Below are 26,019 nucleotides of genomic sequence, written 5' to 3'. Positions count from 1 at the left end.
TGACTTTAGAACATGATGACGCCATGATGACGTAATAACTTGGTATTATTTAGGTGGTTATGCACTTTTGTACCAGAGACTAGCTCAGATTAGTGTTGTTCGTCCGCTCTTCTTATTTTTGTAAATTATATTAGATTTGAACGATTCAAGCACCACTGCACCAGTGAGCCAGGATCGAAAGGCAGTGTCGCAGACATGATGAATTTAGGTAGGCCTAAAACTTCAGTATGGTGGTTTAAAGTTTGTTTTGATCAAATATTCTAACCTGCGGTCTATAACCCTCTGTACGTACATTATACTAGGCTATAGCCCAGTAGTCATAACGTACACTAGGTTTGGCGAGTAGGCGTGCAGCTAGGTCCCTCGTCCCTATAGTCTCACTCCCAGCCTAAAACCAGACTGGAAAGTTTTGCAAATCGAAACGTTTTCTATATAATAAACCGACTACAGGTATAAACTGTGCCACTACTTCTCAATTTTTCAAATTACTATGTAATTTAGGCTATTATCATTTGGATGAGGTTTAGCGAATGTTTTCCAAAATTTGTAGATGTAAAATTAAAACGGGAGCATTCATCTATTGTTAATTTTCAAGTGTGTGCTCCAGACGGGAAGGTATGGTGGCTGTTTTTTGTTGACAAATTGTGTGTGCAAAGCAAAAAAATTTGGTGTGACTGTAAACACTGAAACCCCGTTTATTTAGCTTTTTACGATATTCTGCTTTAGCAACTAGGTATAACTACTGTTAACTTTGCCTTGTTTATTATTTGATCAGTGTCAACATAAAAAAATTCAAAGTATGCAAGTTGGTGAAAATCATGCGCGGGATGCACTTTTCATGAGAGTGCAAAGCTTAGCCAGTCAGTTTTGCTTCTTGTTTCCACCTTCCTGCAAAAGCATAGGCCTATACAAATGCATCCTGTGGTTGTGTACTTCTGCACAAGGTCTAGACCCAAGCATTTTGTGACAAAGGCTTTACAGCCAGTTATAGCCTACTTCGAAACAGAGGTGCAAATTGCAATAAATAGTATGGTGTCCTAACTTTATTGTAAAGGAACATAAGCCATGGGGCATATTAAACATCTTGTTATGGGACAGTAATTAGCACTTAACAGTTACAATTAAATGTAACAAAAGCGTTTATTGCTCCATAATGGTTAGCGTTTCGTTTTTCTTTCTTTTCTTTTCACAGACAATGACGAAAAATAAACGATATATATGACATTAACAATATAAGAACAAAACGCTAAGACGCCGTAGATAAGTTTAATTTTTGGCAACAAACATTTCAATTACCGTATGTTCCACTAATTTTGCAGACTTTTCTTACTCACTGCAAACAAAATGAAAAAGCTAAAAACTGTTCCCTGAATTATAAACAGCTTTATAGGTTATTCGTTTAGAAACTGTTAACTGTCAAAATTAGTGCTTTCTGTTTTGCAAAAGTCTAATTAAGATGCCACGATTCATTACGAACTTTAATTTTTTTGTTCACTTGACAGTGTAATTTTCAAAGACTGTTGTGAACCAGTAGGCAGCAAAAATGTGCACCGGTATGTGCGAGTGTGCACCAGAATGTCACTGTTTGGAAATTACTTGCAATAATAAGAAATGCTTCCAATAAAAATTATTAGGCAATATTGCAAAATTGTATTTTTTGATAACCTGTCAAAGATGATGTGCGCACCAGATAGCTGCCAGGACATAACCGGTGCACAACGCTTTTCATACAGGGCCACGATCCACCTGCTGTCTTACCTGCATGTTGAGCTTTGCGATTATTTATATGCGTAATTATGCTTTTATGTTGTGTTGTTTTTAATGCATTTTTTAGGTTTAAACTGTTTTCCTTTGATCAAAGTTTCTAGTCATTAAGGTATTGTGTGTGTTTTGGAGTTTATTCGTTTAACCTTTTGTTTCATGTATATATTATAGATACGATAGTTAGTTGCACTAACTGCAAATTTTATGAGTCTCAGATTACCCTGTAATTTTTGCCTTAATGGATGAAAATAGTCCAGATCATAGCATTTTCGCGACATGTCCACGACAGCACAAAAAAAGCAGAACGCTTTCAGTTGAAAACATGCAGGTACTATAACATCATGTTTTTGGTGGTGTTCGTTGCAGTCTTCCATGCATGCAGTTTAGGTATTTTTTGTTAAATTGTTACTTGCCATGTTCCAAAAGTCAGCTTGTACAGTCATCAGTAGCATGTCCATTATTATATTTGCGTAATTGTTTTTAATTTCAAATCGTAAAATGAACGTTGTAATATGTAATATGATTATCTGCATATATATGTTTTTGTCGTCTGCTGAACTTGTGTATTTTTGTTACCGGAATCTAGTAAAGGTTTTAAGCATTTTAGCAACAAGCATTCAAGGAAGCTTATCTGTTTTTATTAGAAAACTAAAACATCATACAAGCCCGTTAAAAAAGTGCACATTGTTAAAATTTACATTTTCTACGTATTAATAACACTGGTTTAAGAGTTCGTGCATGGTATATATAGGAAATTAATAAAAGGTGTTAGAAGTGCTGAAGTAGCTAAAATTGTTTTGTACGTTTTCAAGTTTATAAGTTAGATCAGTAGGTCCACACAAAAATTCCAATTCTTTGCATACTGAAGTATCTTCGCGACAGTTGCGTCTGGTGCAAACGCTTTCCAGATCTGTTTACTTTTTTTATGCTTCATATAGCTTTGGTATTTGTGAAGCTTCACACTTCAAATATTTTCTTCATTTTACATTGTTTGGCTTGCAGTCAATATTGCTGCCTGCTTTGGATGACCTGGTGATTTTGTTCTTCATACATTTGAAAATACGACTGTATTCACGACGATACTGTGAGTTGAGGTATCCATAAATAAGCGGATTGAGAATAGCATGCAACCAGGCAATGCATCCAACAATCAGAACAACATTTGCTGCTATTGTAATGCCAGTTGTAATCTGCAACGACATTTCATTGTAATTATGTAGGTACCTGCTTTCCAGCAATGACAAATTTGTTTATTTATACAGTTCTAAGATTACAGTTTGTGGGTTGAATAAAAGTATCACTATTGATCTACTGTAATACACATATCTATTTAGGCTTGTACCTGAACAAGGTAGAGAATTGATGTTGGAAGTATACAAACAGCAAAGGCGACACATATCACAAAACTACTGTAAGCAAGTTGTCTCTCTCTTGCGTGTTTTTTTCTCAGCATTCTTTCATGCCTAAAAAATTTGCATACCATTTCCAGTTAAAAAGCCTCAATTATGCTGAAAATTAATGCTTTCATCTTTGAAGATTTCATATAAGTTCTTTTTGACCCTATTACCAATTCCAAATGCCCATATTTAATTGCGACATGACTTTTATAGATTTCTTGTTTATAGAAAGGGTTGATTGGTGTATTTATTGTACGTATACATAGTTATTTATAACCTAACAGAAGTTGATCTAAGTTCAACCTTTTTCTTTTTCTTCTTTCTCGGTCTTCTCTTCGTTGATTGCGTTCTTGCACTTTCCTTGCGATAGTACCCAGTCTTTTTCGCTTTGGATGTTGACCATCATCCTCGCTGTCCCCGTGCATAGATAAGTTACTTGCCCATTCTTTGGTTTGACGTTTGATTCGGATAGATAGAGATACTTTGTCTTTGAATAGACTGTTTTCATGAGACAGTGCTCTTGCCCTTGTTTCTGTCTTCCTTTTCGTGTATGATGTCTTTGTTTGATTGGGTGATTTTTGTAAACTGTCATCTGATGTCCTGCTGTCAGTTGTGTCAAGCCCTGGAACTTGAAGATGATGGTTGTGTGTCTTGGCTGCCTCGGTTGCCTCTTTGATCAGGACAGAATTAGAAAAATCAAAAATGGGTAGCGTTGGAGCACTAAGAGATTTCTTTCGACGTGTTTCCTTGATTTCCAGACTATTTACTCTTCGTTTTACTTCGTCAATTGGTTCCGGAGACATTACTGGGGTAGCTGGTGTACTGGGTGTTTCATCTTCCGACCATTGCTGGTCTGTGCTAACGCTTAAACTTGGGCTCCGGGGACTTAAATTTTCCATTTCCAAGTTTTGTGAGTGAAGCTTCTGACTATTTCTGATTAGGAGTTGCCAAATGCTGTTTCTTTTTCGGGTTTTTACTGATGCCTTTGCTATGTCAGGTGATGGCGGTGCGGATTCACTTTGCTCAGATGCACTGTCATCGTGGTTCATAAATACTGCATCGCCTGTTGGGCGTGTGTCTTCAGCTGGCGTAGGTGTGGGTGCTGGAGACGGAATTTCACTGCTAACATCTTTCTTATGCTCTGTGAAAATAGATGAAAACCAATTGTTTATTTATAAGCAAGAAATTTATTTGTGCCAAGCAATGATAATTTTTAATTTGTGTACCGGTTTGAACTGGTCGAAATGTCACACCCTCAATTAGACTTGATGGTCTAAATTCATCTCCTGTGTCATCACTTGTATTGCCAGAGCGATTCTTGATTGAAGAGGCGTTACTAATATTCGCTGGAAATAACGTAGATATAGATATATTGAATATTTTTTAGCACATTAATAACTTGTGTGGTATCTTTCATTACAGTAGTGTGTTAACAAAGAAATCGAAGTTAGTATTAAAGGTGTCATTTGTTTTTTGCTTTTGAATGCTCTAAGATTAGCACGGCTCTACCATCATCTAAATGCCTAATTCATTGGATTTGTCGTGTTATGATACAAATTATATTTCAATTTTATACGCTAGTAACACTTACAGCCTTGTTTCTCAAGCTTTTTATGTGATTTTCGAAATGAAGACTGGTGTTCTTTCATCTTTTTCTGAACTTGTTTGACTTTGGCAAAAATTGCAGAATACAGTGCTATGAGTATAATTAGTGGAACTGCTTGGAAGGTGATGTTTAAAACCATATTGTACCATCTGAAAGTTGAAAAGATGTTGTTGTTCAGCTGAACATTATCTTCAGTTTGGAAGTTGCTGCATGCTTTACCTGCACGTTATAGTTTGTTGTTGTAAACTATTTAACAGAAACAGACTTACGCTATTGCTGGTGACACGTCATTGTCACTTCCAACTGCACAACGCAAGGTATCTTCTCTAAACTTTATCGATCTACCTGGAAATTAAATTTTGAAAAATGTAAGGAATTTTGTTGTTGTAGATTTAGATGCATGCATACGGATTTTGCTTGTACCGATAGCACTACACTGATTAAGTTACTTTGAGTTGAAATTGTGTGTTAACGAGAATTGATTATCACTGTATCAACATCAATATTTTTTCTTACCTGCTACGATAGGTATGTACAAAATTGGTGGTATCAGCCAGATGGTTGCTATGCAGATTGCCAGTCGTTTTCCTGTGAAAAGCCTTTGGTACCTTTAGAAAATGAGATCGTTGTACAATGTATTACTTCAAATAAATGACACCTTACCACAAGCGTGTTAAAATTAGGCTTCTGTTTCGACAAAATATTTTTGCCGCTTTCAGTAATTAACAATCCTGACTAAAAATACCTTACAAAAATTTAGGTGTTGACAGTTAGTTGACATCAAGTAACTTACTCATTAGGTTTAACTATCCCAGAATATCTGTTTACAGCGATTGCGGTCAAGTTGTAGAGAGAAGAAGCCAAAGAGGCATAGTAGAAATATCCAACCACCGAACAAAATGCATTTCCATAAACATTGTACTAAAAATATATTTTTTCATGTTAGAATATTCTAGAAGCAGAAACAACTGTATAAGTCTAATCTAAATTTATCAAGATCATGTTTGTTTTACTGTTTATGGAAAGATAGCTTGTAGTTAATATAAGTAGGTCTTCAATGCATATATGCAACTGTTTTTATTGCAGAAATAAAAACCAAAGCAGTGACAATGTCATACAGACATTTAATCTTTAACCTTTAACTCTTGTCATTTTGCTCAGTGTACTGCAGCTCGTTTAACAACCAGGAAGGTGTACATACTGTACAAGCATGAAACGCATGTCGCCATCATTTCCTGGCTGTAGCTGATGACTAATAACTTCGCCTCGATTCTATCCATTTTTCATGCTACGTTTTTCTAATTGTACTCCATTATTTTTCTTGGTTTTAACTTTGTGAGCAGGCTATATTGTCGTGAAATATTATGTTTACCTTGTCAGAAGCTCATAAACAAAATTTGTAAAGTAGTGAGTTTTAATATTCTTGTTAAAAGTGATATCGATCAATTGATTTATCCTTTCATGCAGAGATAAAAATTATTGATTTTAAGGTTTTCCAATGTGAAGAATAACTCACATAAAAGCCTGGTACCTTCATTCATTATTTACACTTTGAGGGAATCATTTCATTTAATTAGTATTTGATGTGAAGTAATTTTGGTCAAGTTTTGTTTCGCTTCTACTTCGGCTGCAGAAGTTTATTGCCTTCTTTATAAAATTGAGAGTGTGGGGGATGATGCAGAAGATATGCCCACACTGCATCAGTGATTTACAGAAATATACTACCTGTATTTTTGTTGTTTTACTCAGTCAAAGTTCACTCACCCCTGTAAAATAGGTGACGACTGTGAATGGTATTATAATGCAGGAGAAGAGCAGGTCAATAAGGCAAAGGTTAGCTATGAGAACGTTAAAAGATGTTTGCAGGTTCTTGTTGCGGATGTAAGCCCATACCGTTATGCCATTCCCAGCTGTGCCAAAAATGAATACCAACAATCCGACAATAATACCAAAGTACCTCGAGTCCCCTGCAAAATGTAACAGTTGAAAGTTGTTCTTTGAACATCTGCCAAGTGAAAAGTAAATTTAAGAAACTACATTTAAAATATCTTCAAGCTATCATAAGCCCATATTCAACTAGTTTGTTGTGTACAGACAAAATATTTTGGTAAATGGCTATCTTGACAATTTTTTAATACATACTTCTAGTAAAAATGTAATAATTTTACCTGGTAAATTTATCACAGTTTCATTTGACATTGTTGTCACCCTACCAGGTATAAATCCTCTTGGTACTTGTGTGGATAAATTTAATGTCATATTATTATCCATTTTTTATAGTATTGTACTGTTTAGTTTTCTTAAAATTTCTCATTTGCTCTTGCTTTTTCACACTGTAAATTGGGTAAATGTTTTGAAATCACACAACCCAAACAAAACAAAAGTATACAATATACATCTGCCACTGTTCAAAATCTTAATCTGCTGTTTTATGAAGGATTCCTAGTTTCTGCATTGTATTTGCCTATGCTTCCTTACTTTAATTGTAACATCGGCGCTTGCTCATTTGTCCATGCATATACTTTCTTTTTTCCTTCTAAATATCACACGTCATTGCTCGATTGACGTTAAATACCATCTCATTGTGCTTATCATGATCACATGACCTGGTATAATTGAATTACAGCATCGTGTCTGCAATAATTCCGATCTGTTAATGGCGTCAATGAACTTTTTGATGTTACGAAATAGGGTTTTTTCTTTGACGCTTACTCTTCCCACTGTATATCAATGTGTCGAAATAAAGCAAATTGGAATATATCTGTGTCACGATGGGTGCTTTCATCTATCCTGGCCGGTGACGCATGTGAGCCGGATAAACATTCGTGCAGCTGGTTTCGTGACAGCATGACAACAAAATAAGTGTTTCCTGTTTGTGCTTTACTGTTTTTGATTGCGGTGTTTGGTGTCTCAGCTATGTATCATCTCATTGGCAATTGTGTACATGATTATCTCTGCACAGTTGACATAATATACCTCTTATCAAGTCAAGTGTTTTCAATTTTTCAAATTCTAAACTTTACTTACAGACTTACTGAATTTAATCATGATATAGAATTCAAAAAAATAAATTTTCATTCAGTAAAGTTTGTAAATAAAAGTGGACATTGCCCTCGATACAATTTAGATGTAAGTTTATTTCTCAACCTCAATTTCTTCCTGTTCAGTCCATAAATGCTGCCTACGCAATTGCACCATCCTACTCGAATACATTTGAAAGTACAGGCCGGTCAAAGACTTTGGGTAGATTGAAGTCTTTGGCACGAGGTACAAGTCCACACCGTAACAGGTACGTTGTCGTTGTTTATCATAGACCTTCACATAATCAGTAAGCATCATGTAAATGCCCTGTAGTTTTTTTCCTTTTTGCACATTACAGGAAGGAGACCGGTGTTATGTCATCATCCCCAAATTTGTCTCTGTTGTCATCAACTCACACTGAAAGTCTCACTCTGTCTGACATAGCGAACATGTCTGCATTGGGTTCAAATCGGTCCAACTCGGAAGCAAGTCAAGACAGTCCTGCGCGTGGAAGTGGCTCGTTAAAAGTTAATGGAGAAGGTCCGTGGAACTTTTTAACCTCTAAGCTTTTTCATAATGTAATAATTTTTACTTGCTTTCTTTTACTACTTTGTCTACTAAATTAACCTGTGTTCTTGTGCAAAAAATTTTAAACTAAATATGCAAGTTTTGTTTCGACATGTAGTTTGGTCTATTCTTTGACCTGCTTTCACTTACATATTGGAAACCTAACTAAAGGATGTTTTGTTTTCAATCTGTCAGTTATTTACCGAAATCACCACTGTTCATATTTATTTTTTCACAGAGCAAAGGTCACCAAACAGAATTAGCAATGATGATCTCATTTTGCAATTGCAGCAGGAAAAGAAGGCCCTTCGGAGAGAGATTGACTTCAAAGTATGTCATCTTTTATGAAATATCATCCTTTGTATGAAATTATGAAATTACCATCATGAAATATCATCCATTATAAACATAATGCTACATCTGATAATTATAAACGCAAACTCTTCATTGCCCTATTAGTTGATGCATATTGCAGTACTGCACACACAACTGATCAGAAAGATTTTTTGGTTACATCTACTTGTTCAGTTTAAAAGATTTTAATTTTATCAAATATGAAATTTAAATGTTTTGATGTCATTTCAATTCCATTTTTACTCACCCCATGATGTGGTAAAATGTAATTATTTTTTTTGTATTTTAAACATCGACAAACTTTCAGTCCTAAGTCTTCTGATAAAGTAGATCTTAGGGTAATAAATGTAGTGGCCGTCTGTGTTGAGACCACAGGTATGTCAACCACCTACTCTTTTAATTTTCAAACCATCGTATGCATGTTATTCCATCTTACCATCTGACATGTACATTGTACAGTACTGTAGGTTAGGCAGTATGGAGAAACGCATTTAGGAGAATGTTGTTTACAAAGTCAAATAGTGGCTGTACGATCATCAGTACAACCTCAAAGCATTAATTCCTTTGAAGGAATAAGATCGTAAGGGAACGGGAATCATAAACATTGGAATAATACCATGATTGGTTGGAATAAGACCTACTCAGTATTCAGTTCACTATAAATATGTTGTGGAAAAGATTGGTAAAGTTATAATTGTGATGGAGTTGGTGTGTTTCCTTTGAATTTTCTTGATTGATGATATTATTTCGCTATTGGTGTATAAACGCGTTTCTTTCTTTTCTGAGCGGGTTTGCTCATCTCAGTTGGGTTACCAATTACTTAAAAGTTTCAATTGACCTTCATTTCTTCATTGGCCTTTATTTCTCGATTGACCTTTATTCGGACGAAAAGTCATTTAAATACCATAACTCAAATAAGTAATACTGATATGAATAATCTATTTTTTGTTAAGTCTACTTGCGTCACAACTTGCTGAACGCTAATGCTTCGTATTCAACGCGTCATGAATCATGAACAAAGTATCATGAACCTAAATAAGACTCAAATTGCCTGAATAATTCCATCAAGGCAATAAGGTCTTGTTTTTCTTCCATATTTATAATACCTACTGTAAATCCGGTGGTGGTCTTGTTCCAATCTTCCTGATCTTGTAATTCGTTTTGATCAAATTAAAAGGGGCGCTCAAGATAGCCCGTTGTAATTTTGCAATACATTGCTATTTGCCAATATTTACTTCGTTTTTTCAATTGCACAAACACTTCTCAGATCAATGTTTGTACATGACAGGACAACTTTATAATTTGCTTTTATCAGGAAAACAAATTGCAAGCGAATATGCATACCATTAAGACGTTTTGGAGCCCTGAACTGAAAAGAGAACGATCTCTAAGAAAGGAGGAAACAAATCGAATCATCACGCTCAGAGAGCAATTGAGAGTTGCACAAGAGGAGAACCAGGTAGATGATACGTTATTGTAAAGTTTCTCGGTTACTTTTGAAAAAAAACTTTCATACTTGTGATCAGTCAAATGACTTATGCAGAGTATTATACAGGAAAGAATCTTAAAAGACTTTTATCAACTTTGAAATATAGGAACGTTGGAACATTATCTGTATTTATTACGGTTAAGTAACTATAGAACGTGACACTTAGGGTGTAGAAAGCAATGCTTTCGGGTTTAACGAACAATGCGTTTTTCCCAAATTGGCAGCCAGACAATATGCTGCAAATAAGGTGAAAGAGGCGGGTGATACTCGAAATCAAAAGCAAGACCATTTGTAGCAAGGCGAGCCAGGCTGTGACATGAATCATTGCGGGGTTATGTCATCGGTACGCATCATTGTCGTCATCCGCGGTCTGTTTTCACAGCGTGCTCGATCCTGCGTTTTTCTGGGAAATTTTTATCACCTGATTAGGATTTACCCATAGTACCGTGCTGGTGAAGCCTTGTTTTCACAACGTTTTCTTTCGGCACGATTTTCACCGAACGTGCCTGTTCTGTTTATTGGAACTGGTGATTACTGAGTATAAGAGTTTAATGATACCAATACGTTGTCCCGTTTATTAACGTATTTAAATTGACGCCTTTTCAAAATCTACATATATATTTTTTGTTGCTGCTATGTTTAGTAGACAGCGTTAAATGCTTTTGTCACTTTGCTACCACAGGAAGCTAAAATGTGAGATAATGTTATCGTTACTATTGTACAGCAGTATTAGTAACATTTAATTGCATTTCTATTGCGTAATATACTGAAATGTTTTGTTACACCCCTTTTTTCAGCTAACTTTCAGACCAAAATAAAGCAGTTGTTGCGAACGTTTGAAAGCTTATTCCATGCTTTAGTACAGCGTGATAATGATAAACTGCGTGAACCCAATTGCATGACAGATACAATCTTTTCCTCAACATGCGTATTATGTGATGTTATTTGTGGAATGACAAATGCATTTCGCTTTCCAGAAACGCGTAGTACAGAAATCTTGATTATCACGTGAGCGCCCGATGGTTGCTGTTGTTACTGCTTATTTCATCTGTTTAAAACATGTTTGTGTAATCGCTGAGTAAATTGTCATGTGGCAATTCACTACTTATTTTTTGCTAATTATTTCAGCCCTCTTTTGCCGATGCATTATTTACGTATAGTTTTACACGGGTCACTTAAAAACTGTAATATATATATATGTGTCAAATATAAGTATAGGAAAGCATGATTATTAGTGTATTAATAGTCGAGGAATTGGTGTTAGCACAAACCATGGCAATCACGCCTACCGCGTATTTGAACAGCATTCCCAGTTGACGATGCAAGCTCTGCAAGACGAATTAAGAGCACAACGTGACTTGAATCAGCTTCTTCAAGATGACTTCACGTCATCGTCTCACAGACATGACAGTTCGTTTGCTGGTCTTTCATCTCTCACTAGCGACGCAAGGTACAATACGTCAAAGTGCATTGTCATTTCATGTGATGTTTTTTGTAAAATATTTTGGCATTTTTTTGCTCTCTAACAGTACATGTTTATTGGTCATGTTTCAGATATCGTTTGTTTACTCATTAGAGCTCTAAACTAATTTTACACAACCCTTTTTTGCTTAAGTAGCGTCTAAACTGTTGAATCACTTTCATGTTTTATGTAAATCCACCTATGCAAACTTGTTCATACGTTTCCATAAATTTATAAATCATCTTATGGTGCAATGAAGATTAATCGTAGTTAAACATTTAATGCAGAATTTAAAAAATTTCAAAGTAATCCCTTATGCTTACGTGAAGCTTTCATGATACGTTTCGTCTCAACTTACCGTTTCTATAGATTACTTCAGGAGGACAACGATCGCCTAACGCGGGAAAACGAACTTCTTCAACGGACGATGGAAGAAATGGAAACGAGAATCGAGGCGCAGCGCCAGACACTCGACACACGAGACGAATCTGTTCGTAAACTACTAGAGATGGTACAAAGCAGAGGTAACTGCTGTGTATCATAAGATAAGGCAGAATTTGAAGGTTGCCGTTTGGACTTACGCCGCTTTAAACAGAATCACATGAAAGTAATTGCTCCTTGTTCTCATTAGAAGCTATACGTGATCCAGACTGATGAGGACTTTGTATATTATTTAAGGTGTATCCAACTCAGATGAAAGTGATGTCGATGCGAGCGTTGAGATAGACGCGCTCCGAGTACAGATGTCAGATTACGAGAGCCGTCTGATGGACATGGACATGGTTCTACACGAAAAGAACAAAGAAATACAAAAATATAAAGAGGTATGCCGTGTATTAGTTGTAAGTCATATTATTTTCTTTGTAATGCTGAACGTTACTGTTAAGTCGTAACTACGGTTGGCAAATGTGAATGCGTTGAACGATCCCGATTCCGATGTCAACTTACCGCGCACATCAACTTCCAAATATTTTGCTTGCTTCAAGCGAAAGGCATAGGCTTGTTTTTTACAATAATCTGTACTGTACAGGTTTCTTTCGGAAATGTTAATTTAAGTGGCCAATTAAAAGTTAAGCAACTTCGTGCATGAGCGGTTGCATGTGTGCTACTGGTTTGAAATTGGACATGTATAAAATTCTATGACTATGATAAAAACTTTGCAGTAAATTCCAATTAAAATTTGCGCCTGAACTTATGAAACTAAAAGCCAAGCTAGAGGACACTCCAACTCAATTTAAAAGCTTCTTATTAAAATGAGAGCAAATGTTTTGAACACTGACTTAACGCTTCTGCAGAAGCGCCGAGATTTTTAATGATTGGAAGCGGTTTCACCCTTTTTATATTCGACCCACTATTTCCGCCATGGATAAAAACAGAAAACTAAGCAACATTTGCACGCATACATGTGCGAAGTATCAGGCTAAGGTGGATAATACGAGTATCGCTTGACTCACAATAAATTGTTAACGATGTCACAAACGCAAAGATTTCTTGTCAACAACGTAATGGCGCGACAATTATAACGTCATAATAGATGCTCGCACGCTTCTCACCCCCGGGTTGATTGCACGAACCGGGTGTTGCTGACTGGACCAAGAAAACGTGAGGTTAATCGGCGAAGAATAACTACCCGTACAGACCTTACAGTTGAGACATTTATAGCCCTGCAAACCGAATGTGTCCATGCTTTTATGATCCTGTGACGCATGCATGGGAGTTTCTAGTGAGTTCATGGGAGTTGACACCTCCGTATTGTCTAGTCTTAAAACTTGTGTTGGGAACCAGTTACTGGATTGAAACGTCACCACCAGCGCCACTCAAGTTTTCAGCTTTGGACCAACAGGGGCTACCGTTCAGTACTACCATCTATTGGACAGTATTGGCATCTTTTTCCGTACATCATTGTCGATGTAACAGAGAAGTTTCCATCTTGCAACGAGCAGTATTGTCATCAAATCTTCCAAAAGATTATCATTGGTAACTGGTGTGCATTCTTGTCCTTATTGCTATCGCCACCAGAAACCGAGCTCTTGCCCGGGATGGGGTTTCTTTTCCCTTCCACTGATGTACAGGACTGAAGCAATTTTCATTCATCAGTTGCTTGAACACACCACCTGCTCATCTGCTTAATTTTCGATTTTTTAACTTATGTTTTATGGATTTAACTAATTATAGGTTTAGTGGCCGTGCTAGTTGTTACCAGCAAATATCAACGTTATTTCTCTTGAGCACGTTTTAAGCCTTTTCGGCTTTGTCACTTTTTGCTGTTCATTGGCGCGTGTTAGTAACAACTGGCTTGATTTTTCGTCCCCACCGCACTTTTGACGAAAAATAAAATGATTGATTGATGATTGATTTTACCCCGTGTCCGCCAGAAGAACACGCCCTGGGTTACTTTTATAACAGCCACAATCCCGTACAGAGAGGCCACGTTTCGATATGCAAGTTTCTTTGCAGCAAATGTGCATTCATATGTATTACTAAGTTCATTGGCGACCTCGTTTTAAATATCTCAACGCGTTTTCGCGGATCGTTTCATGACAGTGTTGCACAGTTCTAATGTGATAAAACCTAAAAATCAACTTATCTTGCAGATTTTACTTTTTTTGTTTTAAATACTTCCGTTTAGGAGCAAAATTCGGAAGTATTTGAAGATACGTCGAAGTCGGACACAATGCAGGCGTTGATCAATATGAAGGTGCATGAATATTTAATGAGGGAAATGCCTCTTGCTGATGCTTGTGACTTCAATGTGGATCTACTCTACGTATTTTTATCATGTTTTCTGTTAAATGTTTAAGCTCATAAAATTCACACTTTTCTTACGTTACCGCAAATCCCATTTAGCAAGTACTTTTGTCGAAAGTGAGATTTGGAAACAACACAATTTTATTTACTAGTTCATATAAACGTTATTTGAAGTTTGCTATATTTATTTAGATTTTTTTTGCTGTAAACTTTTGCACAGGAAAGGAAAATTGCTTCATTAGAAGGCATCATTCACGACTTGGAAGATCGCTTGAGGCTAATCCAGCATGAAAGGACTATATCTAGCGCTGAACAAGATGAGAACGTGAAGCAACTTGATATCTACAAAAGTCACACCACCTTCATGAAATCAAAGGTTTTTTTTTATTTTCACTAAAAGTTTGCGATTTTTCTTTGACGTATATTTAAGGTTTGAAGCACTTTATAGCATTTATCAATGTTCAAACACTACAGCCATGCACTTGGCTTGCGTTGGCAGCAGGGATTGATGATAACTCATGCTTTTTAAAATCAAATAAAATCAGTAATGAAATAAGAAGATACTCAACAAATTTGTTTAAAAAGAAATAAATTCATGTTACTTCATCCAGATTGAACTTCTGAAATCTGATTTGCAAAAGAAAGACAGTGAGATGGTGACATTGCGGACCAAACTGGACACATTAAATCACCAGCAGTCAGACAGCCGGCAGCATATTGATGTTCTCAAGGAATCACTAAATGCTAAGGAACAGCGTGCAGCCATACTACAGTCAGAGGTTACTCTGAAACTTATCTTTGTATTTACAACTTTATGCAGTTGGCTGAAAACTTATGCTACATTTCACATTTTCCCAGCCGCAGCAATAAACAGTTGTGTAATATTTTTTATTCGCATACTGAACAATATTAAGTCTTATTAAATTTAGTTCCATTTTACAGCCATCTTTGCTGACCTTAATCAAGTTAATAGTGATCAACACAACTACTGAGTTATACAAAATTTTCTTTAAATTGGTGATTTTTTGGGGATGCCTCCTCATCAGGTGGACTCATTGCGCGGGAGATTGGACGAGAAGCAGCAGATCCTGGATCAGAAGCAGGAGCAATTTATTCAAATGCAGGAAGAGAAGAGCACAGATAGATCCGAACTTGTTCATCTTCAGGACACTCTTGAAGTGAAGGACAGAAAGATTGCCGTTCTTCACAAAAAGGTCGGTTATTTACACCCAGCCATAAATATGTACTGTATAATAAAATACAGTAGTATGTGCTTAAAATAATGTAAATTATGCAGTTTATTTAGTTAAAAACATGGTGAAAATATGAATTCAGGCCAGTTCTTAAGGTCTTGTAAAAACTGTGTACGGAATTATATAAACAACTGTTAAGATGATCTATTGGAATGTGTTTCTTTTGGTATTACATATTTGTAAAACTGCTTTATGATACAAGCGGTATTACCTTGTATGACTGATGCAAAAGTTTGTCTGAACTTGTTTTTCTTATGTATTTTTATGTGCGTAAATCTATATAAGTTTTTTAGAAATGTTTCAGTTCCATATTATTGGCAATTAGCATCATTATGAATAATCTCATTATTGTAAACTTTAATATAAATTTAATAAGCATAATCTATATGATCTTCCAGGACAACAAACTTAGCCAAATTGTTGCACAGTACGTGGCCAATGGTATTAGCCTATTAAGTAATATACAAGCAGTACTTGCAATCTGATTAATTATGCTGGCCATTAACACGAAATGACCTCAACGCTAATACACCATTTTGTAGTAATATGGTACTACAGCTATGAAACTTAAAATGAAACTTCCAAATATGGAAGGAATACAGTGCAGTATCTCGTTTTCACAGTCGTGACATATGGTGGGCAATAGTTCTTGGAAAAGTTTTATCTCGTTTATAGTTAGCCATTGTGTAACCTAATCTGTAGTGGGGGCAGCATTTTTTCCTGGAATAGATGTCTGTTACATATATGCTGGTGGCTTCAGGAATATCTTATGCATCAGTACATTCAGCTTTGACCCAAACTATAATTTACTTCACATTGACAGAGCCTGTTGTTGGCAAGTTGTTTTGGCAATTACTTACATGTTGTTGAAATCATTAATAGGTCAGTGAATCAATTAATAAATGTATTATTAATGCACTATCAGATCAGCGCAACGTACATAGGCATCTGTACACTCTGTCACTACGTTAGCTTTTGTTGAAATCTAGCTTGTGTCCCTACTAATTTTGTAATATTTTGTGGGGTGACTGCCAAAACAAATTTGCTCACATGCTCCTGTCTTATGCAAAAAGCCAAAACAGTCACATGTGCTTGAAGTAATCAAACCACGATATGGGCGTATTTGTCTTCCAAAATTCTTAAGACTACTGCTGATTATGTACTTATCAACCGTTGATTATACTGCTTGTAAACGATAAATAACTCTTTGAAATGTATCAAAGTACAGAGGTAATGTTGCAGTTGTAAAACAATAGACTTTGCTTACTCGGAAATTATGAGGTTATGCAGCTTGTGTATCTATGAAATGCACTAAAGTTGTGCATCATGCTATGTATTAAATTAACTTACGGCAGACCCAGCAGAGTTATTTAGTTGGCATGTTAGTTGTTTTTTTGGAGAGAAGTTTTATAGGTTAGCATCGGTTGGTTGACAGGTCTTTTGTTGCCTGTCATCAGTCAAACAACTAAATAATGAAATATTGTAAATGTAAGCAAGTCGTAACAAATTTCATTTGAAAACATTTCTGTGTTTGCAATAGATTGAAAACCTAGCTGAGGCAGTGAGAGAAAAAGATCATTGGATTGAAGCAACCAAAAAAAAGATGGCGTCATTGCAGCAAGATTCCTCAACAAATGATTCTGCTTTGTCTACGATGGAAGAAGCGTTGACCGAAAAGGTTAAATTGCTTTCATTCTTGCATTGCTTTGTTGCATTTTTCAATGGGGCTGTATGTTTTACATCAAAAGTTTTTTATATTGTTCTTAATGATAATTTTAGGAGAGAATAATTGAACATTTACATTCCGAAATTGAAAATGTTGAAGAAAAGTTGCTCGAAAGAGTTGATGATATGCAAGAAGCAAAGGTGTCAGTAGAGAAAAAATTGGACGTTATGAAGCATGAACTTGGTGAAAAGGAGGTATTCGTGTTTTGTCATGACAACCTTTTCTGCTCCAATTTCCTTAAGCAATCAGTAGAAAGGCGATGTTTTTCTCAAAGTTGTAAAATTTATAATATTGCTTCAAAATTTCATGGTATGGACTAACTTTGAGTCGTTTTCCATTTAAACTAGACGAGCCTAAGTGAGGTCAAAGAGCACGCGTCCTCTCTTGCTTCTGCTGCTCTAAAGAAAGACTCTAAGATAAAGCAGCTTGAGATCAACGTCGAGCAGAAGACGGAAGAAGTATGGAGGCTTGAGAGTCAACTTAAAAAGGTATCGCTTTGAATCTGAAATTTAATTTAGATGATTCTTTTACATCTTACCAGCATATTTGGGTTAGTATAGAAGTGTGGGAACTAGCCACTACTAAAATGTTTGTTCATATTTGTTGAGCATAAGAAATATAAGTTACAGTTCAAGCAGTTTCTATTCACTATTAATAAGGTTAATATTTTTCAACACTGGTATTTAGACTTTAGAGGAAGTAGAAGTTTCAAATGTAAGTGAACAAAGATGCAAAAAAAACATTTTAATCCATTTTGCTGCCAATTAATGCTTGCCTGCATGGTAGAATTCTTTTTAGATTTAATACAGAGCTCTTCGCAAACCTACATAAGATTTCTTTTGCTACATAACATTTTCTTTGCTTATAACCATATCATGACCGATTTACAAATAGCGTTTTGCGTGTAACTGCGTTTTACTGCCTTGCTTATCTAGTCTTTACTTGTAGTAATGCTGCTAAAATCTTAGTTTAAAACAGTAGTTCTTTTATTTTTCCAGCCAGCTTAAATTACTTGAAGAAAGTATTTAACCACTGACTACTAACTGAAATTTGCAAATGCATGATTTAATTGCTACTTACCAAAATATGCTAAAAGAAATTATAGATTTTTTTGCATTGTTTTAAAGCTGACCAAAACCTACTGTTAACAGATCTTAACAACTTGAGAGAAGAGTAATATTTGTCATTTGAGTTTCCATAAAATTCTTGTAATATAGAGTATTAAATTTTAAGGCACAACAAGCTATTGTCTCATCAAAGACCAATGTGGAACACAAGGAAAAGCTTGAAGCCCTTGAAAAAGTTACAAAAGAAAAGACTCAAGAAGTAAGAGATCGGTTTAAATTAAAAAATCAATTCACATCTGGTGTATGAGATGTTTTTTAAGTGGCGGTATTTGTAAGAACAACCGTATCATTCCTGGTCATTGTAATAGGCAAAGAAATGTCAAGGTGACTTGGACAGGCTTCTGGAGATACTGAAGGAAACAGAAAATGAGAAACATAAAAAAGATGACAAGATCACTGCCCTTGAAAAGTATTTTATTGTGATGTGTTACATTGCACAGATTGTATCTGCACAGCATACAGTTATTCATATTTCAGCCTCACAAGTACCGTGCAATTGAACATGCTTTTTGCTTTATATGTTGCCTAGTCATTAATTATTGATATTTGTTGTGATCAAAGCTCGTTGTATGGCAAATGTGTTTCAGGCAAGTACGTGATTTGAACGACAAGATAAAGTCGGTCAGCACACAAATGGTTGAAGAAATCAAAAAGAAGGGAGCAGCTTTGAACAAAGACATGGCTCAACTGCTGGTGAGTATTTCAAACTATATCTCAACTCTTCATGTTTTCATTTCAAAGAAATAGCTCTTCAAATATGACTAAAACAAAAATCATTATCTTAAAAGCAAAAAAAATCAATTTACATTTTTCGTAGCATATAAGCAGTACCAGGGGACGCAGGTAGTTTAATATTAATGGTGGTTTATTTAATGTTATCAGTTCCTCTACGTCGATTTGTCATGGATGTAATTCCAACCTAGTTTATCAATATAATTTTTTAAAGCAGATAAATGAACGATCAAATGAAGTGTACATATTGGACTCAAACAAAATTTAAAATGAACATTTTAGGTAGAAGACCCAAAATCAAACAGTCTATATTAAGAAATGCATCCAGTTTTGAACATTCATTTTTTTCTCCTCAGCTTCAAATAAAGAACAAAGATACCAGGATAGAAGAGCTCGAGGAAGCTCTCCGCGAGAGCGTCAAGATCACGGCTGAGAGGGAGATGGTGCTTGCAAGAGAAGAAGAGACAAGACACAAGTTGGAAAAACAGGTGGTTATAAAATTCCTTGTTTCTGGCAGTGTAATTAATTATTTGCTCTCTAAAACCTTTCGGCAATTATTTATTTATTATTCGGCCTCGTAGCTAAAATTGCTTGTTTAATGCAGAAGTTTCTAATTTTTCATCGCAAATTTTAGTGGTACATATTAAGAATTATTGAGTTTGTTTGATATGAAATCCCATGAGTTTTTCAGTGATCTTTATTTTCTCTTGCATCACAGATGGAGGAGTTGGTCCAGGAATTCGAGCAGATTAAAAATATTTTGGGGCAAACCGGAGGCAAGTTGGCAGCCACAGAAGCTTCCCTGCATGAGAAAGAGCGATGCGTCCAACAGATGAGGTTTGAGAGGAGAAAACAGTTGGAAGAAGTCTTAGAGATGAAGTTAGTAACTACCTACTGGCATCCTCTTGTGTCAACATTTAAAAAAATTGTATTATCGTAAGGTGGTGCCAGTACGGCGTAAATTGCCCAAAGGTTTAAATTCTCCTTTACTGAAAAGTGTTTTGTTATTCCAACAATGTTGTATGGCAACAGAAGAAATTTACGGATCTGCCAACTGATTTATTAACTATAATCTTAGACATGTATATTTGAGTTGTTATATATTAGATGCAGTACACATATTTTTTAAAATTATAATTATGCACTGAAGTTCTGGCGTGATCTACCTGGCAGATCTGTGAATTTCTTCCACTATTTCTTCCTGTTCTACATATCGAGTCATCAGCAGTAAGGTCGGCGACTATGGACATTTAAACGAATGAAATAAATTGCAACAATGCAATCTTAAAATTTCTTTTTATTCGTGTTTAATTTGGTTATTTTATCACAGGCAAGAAGCGCTATTAGCGGCCATAAGCGAGAAAGATGCCAACATAGCCCTTTTGGAATTATCCCAGTCGCGAAAGAAAACTAACGCCAGCGAAGTCTGCTTACTGCGTCGGGAAAAAGACAGTTTAGTCCAACAACTGAAACAACAGGTAAACAAGTTATCGGAACTTGTTTCTCGATAATAATCGATTTATATATGTTATTTGATGGTGTACTGTCCATTATATGGTCTTAGAACGATACTTATTGTAAAACGCTTTCTTTGTTCGATACCAATATTGCGACATATCACGTCAAATATACATTCCCGTTACTCGCTTAGGTTTAGGTCAGGTGGACTTTGGTATTGCTAAGTCATTGTTAGCCCGTAATGGTCACGGCTTGGATATTTATTAACGATTGTTTGGCACAAATTACGCATTTGTGAGAAATGCTACAATTTGTTACAGTGAGTTGTCTGTACATCAATCCGTCATCTACAATCACATATAATTTGTTTCATAATTATTCAATCTTTCTCTTCGAACGTGAGAATATTTTCGTAAATATTTTTCCATCCAATAATTGTGAGTTTTCCGTCTCTCTGACTTCCTCATAATACTATGTGTGACGTAACAATGTAATGCGATTAAACGTGATCGCTGGCCAATCTATACACGCGCTTATTTTCGTCATGTGCGTCTGAAAAACAAATTAATAATGAGATTATGATTTATTCTACATCTACGATTGATAGATGATATTCTTTCCTTACTTGTTACTTTAGAAACAAAACACTAATATTTATTTATCAAAAAATGCGTCACGCTGTTTTTCTAGAACATTTGGTGCCTATTTAATTATTGTCATTAACTAGGTTTTCAAAAATATAATCTTTGAAAGCCTAAAACTAACAATGTATTTGAAACCGCTCAAATAATACATTACATCGGCGTAAAATGTGTTAAAAAAGACGACCGCGGTGGAAACCATACCGTAGGTCATTTACATTGACCCAACACGAAAGTTGTTTTTCCCAAATTAGTCCATGTATGCCATTGTCACGTCTGCGCATATATCACCAATGCCAGCACAGGACGTGATATCCGTTAATGACATTTTTGGCATGTCGTGTTACTAATGTGGTAAATACTTAGTTACTAATGATGAGTTAATACATTCATTCCTGCATTCCGGCCGTGTTCAAATTACTACCTTTACTTAAGATAATTAAAAATGGTTAATGGTATTTTTAATCAGGCAACATTTTGACATGTATCTGTCTGTACGTTTTTCATATTTCCTCAAATTATTCATTGTAATTTTTGTGGTTGACATGAAATACTTCACCAAATGCTGTATTTGGTCAGCCGATACATTTCTAAATCACGCCTTGACGCGGACAATATCTTGAGAACAGCACATCAGCGGCAGAGGTTCATGCCTGCTAAACTTAGTAAACTTCATTTTGTGGCTTTTAATGACCACTTTGTAATTGTCACGTTAACAATGATTTCAACTTGGCCAGTTACCGGTCTTGAGTACGCATATGTCAGCGTGTAATTACCATCAAGCTTTCACGTACAGAGCAGACCCGAGTGAAACTCCCACGTTTGGTCAGATCACATACGACCGGTCGAACCGGCAAACAGACGTTATTTGCTTTGCGTGGTATTTTTTATTAATTGCCAGTGAGGTGTCAGTGATAGCAATTTTCGAATTTCGCCGCCAACGTAGCGCGCAATGTATAGAGTATAGACTATAGAGTTTCGCAGACTTTTCCGGTATCTCATTGTGCGATCAGAAACTATTTCTATAAATGTACCGTTTGATAAGAACATGTATCCTGCTTTGTAATTTTAACGTGGCGCGTTATGCTAAATATACATCGTCGGCGACAGGCTGTGTGACAATGAGAATTCAAGGTGGCTTGGAAGACAAGCTGTTGGTATCTGTGGAATTTTTCGCTCTTTCGATTTAAATATTCAGCTTTTAAGTTATCGGATTTAATCTTTCAATTGTTCACCACCTGTCCAGTTGCAAGACTTTGTGGTTTTGCCGAAGATATTTTTTATTGTACTTGAAGTTGGTGTATTCCAGCATAAACTTTTCATCTTTCAACCTATCATGTTTTTATGTACTGAGGCGAGTCATTTCAAGAAAAGCAAATGATTTCCCGCTATTTTTCTAACTGGTAATGACTGAAGTTTGTGGACCGAATACTGTACAGCGTCTTGTTTGTAAAAACTAACATCTTTATGTCTTCAGACACAAAATCGCCTTAAATTACTGCAAGATAGCGAGGAGCAATCACAGTCAAGTAACAAGACACGTGGCAATGGAAAGTTAAGACATCGGACGGAAAATGATGAAGTAAATTGATGTAATATTGTACAGATCCATTTTAAATTTTGTTTGCAGTTCTATGCTTTTCGGCATGCAGACAATCCGTGTTGGCGACTACCAGTATAAACTGTTGTAACGGTTGTAATTAGCGATTGTGGTACCTTGCTGTCACTGTCCATTTGTTAAAGAGCGTCGTTAATATCAAAACTTTTAAAGAGTCATCTTAATTTGTAATTTTCAAAAAAAGATGCCAAAAGCCGAACAAATACGCTTTGTAATGGACGTTTCATTGATATCTCAAGGTGATTAGCTGATCTTACGTTTTATTCACGTCTCGAGTTACAAAAATCTTGTTTAGAGGAATAGTCTCTAAAGCGGTCCACGCCTCTTCTTACCGGGACGCGCTGGTGACCTTGGATAGCTTAACAAGTTGATTGATACAAAGAAGCGATTTGCTTTTTCTTTTAAACGTCGGAAAATTCAAAGACTATTTATTAACAGATTAATGTCCAATGCATGGTTTAACATGAAGCACTGTCTATTACCGGTCATGATTAATCGTTTAATTCTTCAGGATGACGGAGAAGGAATCTGGGCTTAAAACCACCAACAGCGGTGATACCTTTCTCCACGTCCAAGTTTGATTGATGAATGGAATCGTACGAACTGGTTATCAATAGGCTTTTGCGGCTGTGGAATCTGGTCCTTGAATATTGAAGAATTACGGCTGAAAAAGCGTCTGGGCGTTTCCAACTGCCGTTTTAGTTAGAACTTCGAAATACAGTGTCTAAATCGTGAACACAACTCACGAACTATTCAAACAGTACTCACCTGTTGTCTGAACTTTTCAACTTGTAACGCTCTGTTGTGGTTTGTCCAGCTTGCGTCGGTCATTTTTTTGCACTTAACCTTTGGGGATAGTATCTGATGTCATAATGACGTCACATAGTCGTGACGTTTTTTTTGTTTAGACAATGATGCGGTTTTGAGTTATAGCTATGAAATGCTTCCCATCAACTGGTGCAATTTGGGTCGATCCGCGTTTCTGTAAAAGATTGCCTTTGGCCTGCTTACCTACCTTTGTTGCGATTTCTTATACATTGATTATTTTACTAAACGATGTTGCATTTGGTGGCGTTGCATAAACTGCGTAAATTTGAACTCAAGGTTGCGATACGTACATTAGTGTATATTTTTTTATAAAGATATGGATAGTTCAGACGTGCAGCGAAACTTCATCAGTGTTGAATAGATGTGTGTTCTTTTTCCTAACTCGGGGTCTAATAACCTCTTATATTAACTGCTTGCTCTACCCGTTGCGGTTATGAATAATTCGCAATATTAAAAGCTTCTTTGTCGTGTCAGCGCATGCGGGATTCTACAAAACTATATGTAGTCCATAAGAGATCGCGCTTGACCTCAATTTTGCTTTTGTCTGTTCAGTTGTCGCTTGTGTTTTCGTTACGATTCTAGAACGTCGGCTCTCATGTGGTTACTTCTTCCGCTTATGCATTTTTTACTCTTTTTGCTCTTTTTAATGTGGCCAATTTCAATTTCCCGCCATTTATCACGTCAGAAATTATTCATCTAACGTAATAAATGCTTGCACTGAAGTTACAATCTGAAAATTTTGGCGCTAAAAGCAACTGGATATTCAAGAACCAGAAGATTTCACTGCGGCGTCCTGTGGACAAAATTAGGTAACCTTGGGTACAACGCCCACCACACTGCAAGCGTTATCTATTTTGCGCCATTATTTGCTCATTCAAAAGCCAAAATCGACATAATTTTTTGGGCTCCAGCTAGCAATAGGTAAAGCCTGATAGGTGAGCGTAGTTAGAACGTGATTGCAACCAATAGAAAAATGATGACATTTTGTACGACTACAAGGTAAGAACGCTCCCTACATTTAACGAAAGCATAAACGCGCAATGATATCAACTGGCTTGATACAAGAATACAGGGTGGGTTAATTCGGTTAGCCGGCAGACAAATGAATTTGATTTAGATCAACATTTCACCTGGTATATAAGGCAAGACCAATGACATCAAACGAGTACAATTTCATCAACTTACTAAGGGCAGTATTATTATTATCGTAGCATAGAGAAACATGTTTCTAGTATGAAAGGCGATACCTAATATAATTTGGTCAACGAAACCACGCCCTTGACCCTTGTAGCGATTTATGTAATTTTAAGGTCGTGCGGTAAATATCATACGCTCTCTCATCCCAAGCTCAAGTATGTAAGAAATTTTGACAATTTCAACAGCAGTTGCGCAACTATTCTATCACTTTGAGAAAGTGGTCGCTTGGACGGTTTACGAAGCCTTTTGAGTTTTTGATAAAGTTCGTCTTAACTATCTACATATTTTCAGTGAATTGGATAATGACATTTTATTTAGCTATGCTTATAGCTATCTAAATTTAAATTATCATCACCAGCGCTTCTCACGATGTCAAATTCGATTTCCGTGCCGTGAGAAAATTTCGAAACTTCGCAGCAGTCTTCTACTCAAATTTAACGTAACAGTTTTCGGTCTGTTTTATCATGCATAAAGTCTATAAACAAACAGCAAGCAAAAACACAAATTTAGGCTGTGACATAAAGTTATTCGCTTGAAGGGATGTATCTCGTTAGATAAAACTACCGCTTGATGGAGACAGAGCTCTGTTTCAAGTTTCAACGTTCATTAACCTAGAAGACACCGTCAGTTCATCATGGAGTGTTGGTATTTATGTCATTAAGTTATTTGAGGAGAGGGTTAGTTTTTCTGTTTACCTTTTTTCAAACTTTGGAATCAATTCGACAACAAAGGTGTGATTGTTTATAACTATTCCATGATTTCTTTCTCTCTCTTAACAATGATTTATTTGCACTTTTCCGTGATGACTTGCTTGATACATATTTTAAAATACGCTGTTGTTTCCATTCATTTGTGAGTGTTACTTCAGCTTGTGTTGTCAAAATAATCAGGCTGCTTGTAATTAAGTTACCAAGAGCGGCGCAACTTGAAAGAAGTTAACGAGAACGAGCATTTACAGATCCATCGCCAACCGATGTCACTTCCAGAATTATTTACGAGCCCGATTGAACCGCCTTTGTTCTGGATCATAA

At 36.1% G+C, this 26,019-nt stretch overlaps 2 protein-coding genes across 4 annotated transcripts; one reads left to right on the top strand and one right to left on the bottom strand.

Moving 5' to 3' along the window:
• The first annotated feature begins 417 nt into the window (after positions 1 to 417).
• On the top strand, positions 418 to 24,513 carry LOC143461196 (ELKS/Rab6-interacting/CAST family member 1-like). 3 transcript variants are annotated; one of them, XM_076959024.1, is made up of 24 exons: positions 418 to 2,092; positions 7,935 to 8,056; positions 8,147 to 8,328; positions 8,594 to 8,685; positions 10,025 to 10,168; positions 11,503 to 11,648; positions 12,030 to 12,184; positions 12,339 to 12,484; positions 14,290 to 14,358; positions 14,629 to 14,784; positions 15,020 to 15,187; positions 15,455 to 15,622; positions 17,202 to 17,339; positions 17,441 to 17,581; positions 17,735 to 17,875; positions 18,075 to 18,101; positions 18,621 to 18,713; positions 18,823 to 18,923; positions 19,102 to 19,207; positions 19,603 to 19,734; positions 19,965 to 20,125; positions 20,577 to 20,724; positions 22,823 to 22,927; positions 23,475 to 24,513. In XM_076959024.1, exons 1-24 carry the CDS (start codon positions 2,003 to 2,005, stop codon positions 23,499 to 23,501), a joined length of 2,958 nt encoding a protein of 985 aa, XP_076815139.1. In that variant the 5' UTR covers positions 418 to 2,002; the 3' UTR covers positions 23,502 to 24,513. The 3 variants fall into 3 exon arrangements, with proteins under 3 accessions (XP_076815139.1, XP_076815140.1, XP_076815141.1); XM_076959025.1 differs by lacking the exon at positions 18,075 to 18,101; XM_076959026.1 differs by lacking the exon at positions 22,823 to 22,927.
• LOC143461198 (uncharacterized) lies at positions 2,381 to 7,957 on the bottom strand. Its single transcript, XM_076959027.1, has 10 exons — positions 6,936 to 7,957; positions 6,532 to 6,734; positions 5,561 to 5,688; positions 5,284 to 5,375; positions 5,037 to 5,112; positions 4,753 to 4,916; positions 4,388 to 4,507; positions 3,465 to 4,302; positions 3,107 to 3,227; positions 2,381 to 2,954 (listed from the first exon to the last, which is right to left on the bottom strand). The coding sequence occupies exons 1-10, from the start codon at positions 7,036 to 7,038 to the stop codon at positions 2,742 to 2,744; spliced, it is 2,058 nt and encodes a 685-aa protein (XP_076815142.1). The 5' UTR covers positions 7,039 to 7,957; the 3' UTR covers positions 2,381 to 2,741.
• Positions 24,514 to 26,019: the final 1,506 nt, after the last annotated feature.

Source organism: Clavelina lepadiformis, chromosome 5, assembly GCF_947623445.1.
Source record: "Clavelina lepadiformis chromosome 5, kaClaLepa1.1, whole genome shotgun sequence".
Classification (NCBI taxonomy): domain Eukaryota; kingdom Metazoa; phylum Chordata; class Ascidiacea; order Aplousobranchia; family Clavelinidae; genus Clavelina; species Clavelina lepadiformis.
This window is presented reverse-complemented; position numbering and strand designations above follow the sequence as displayed.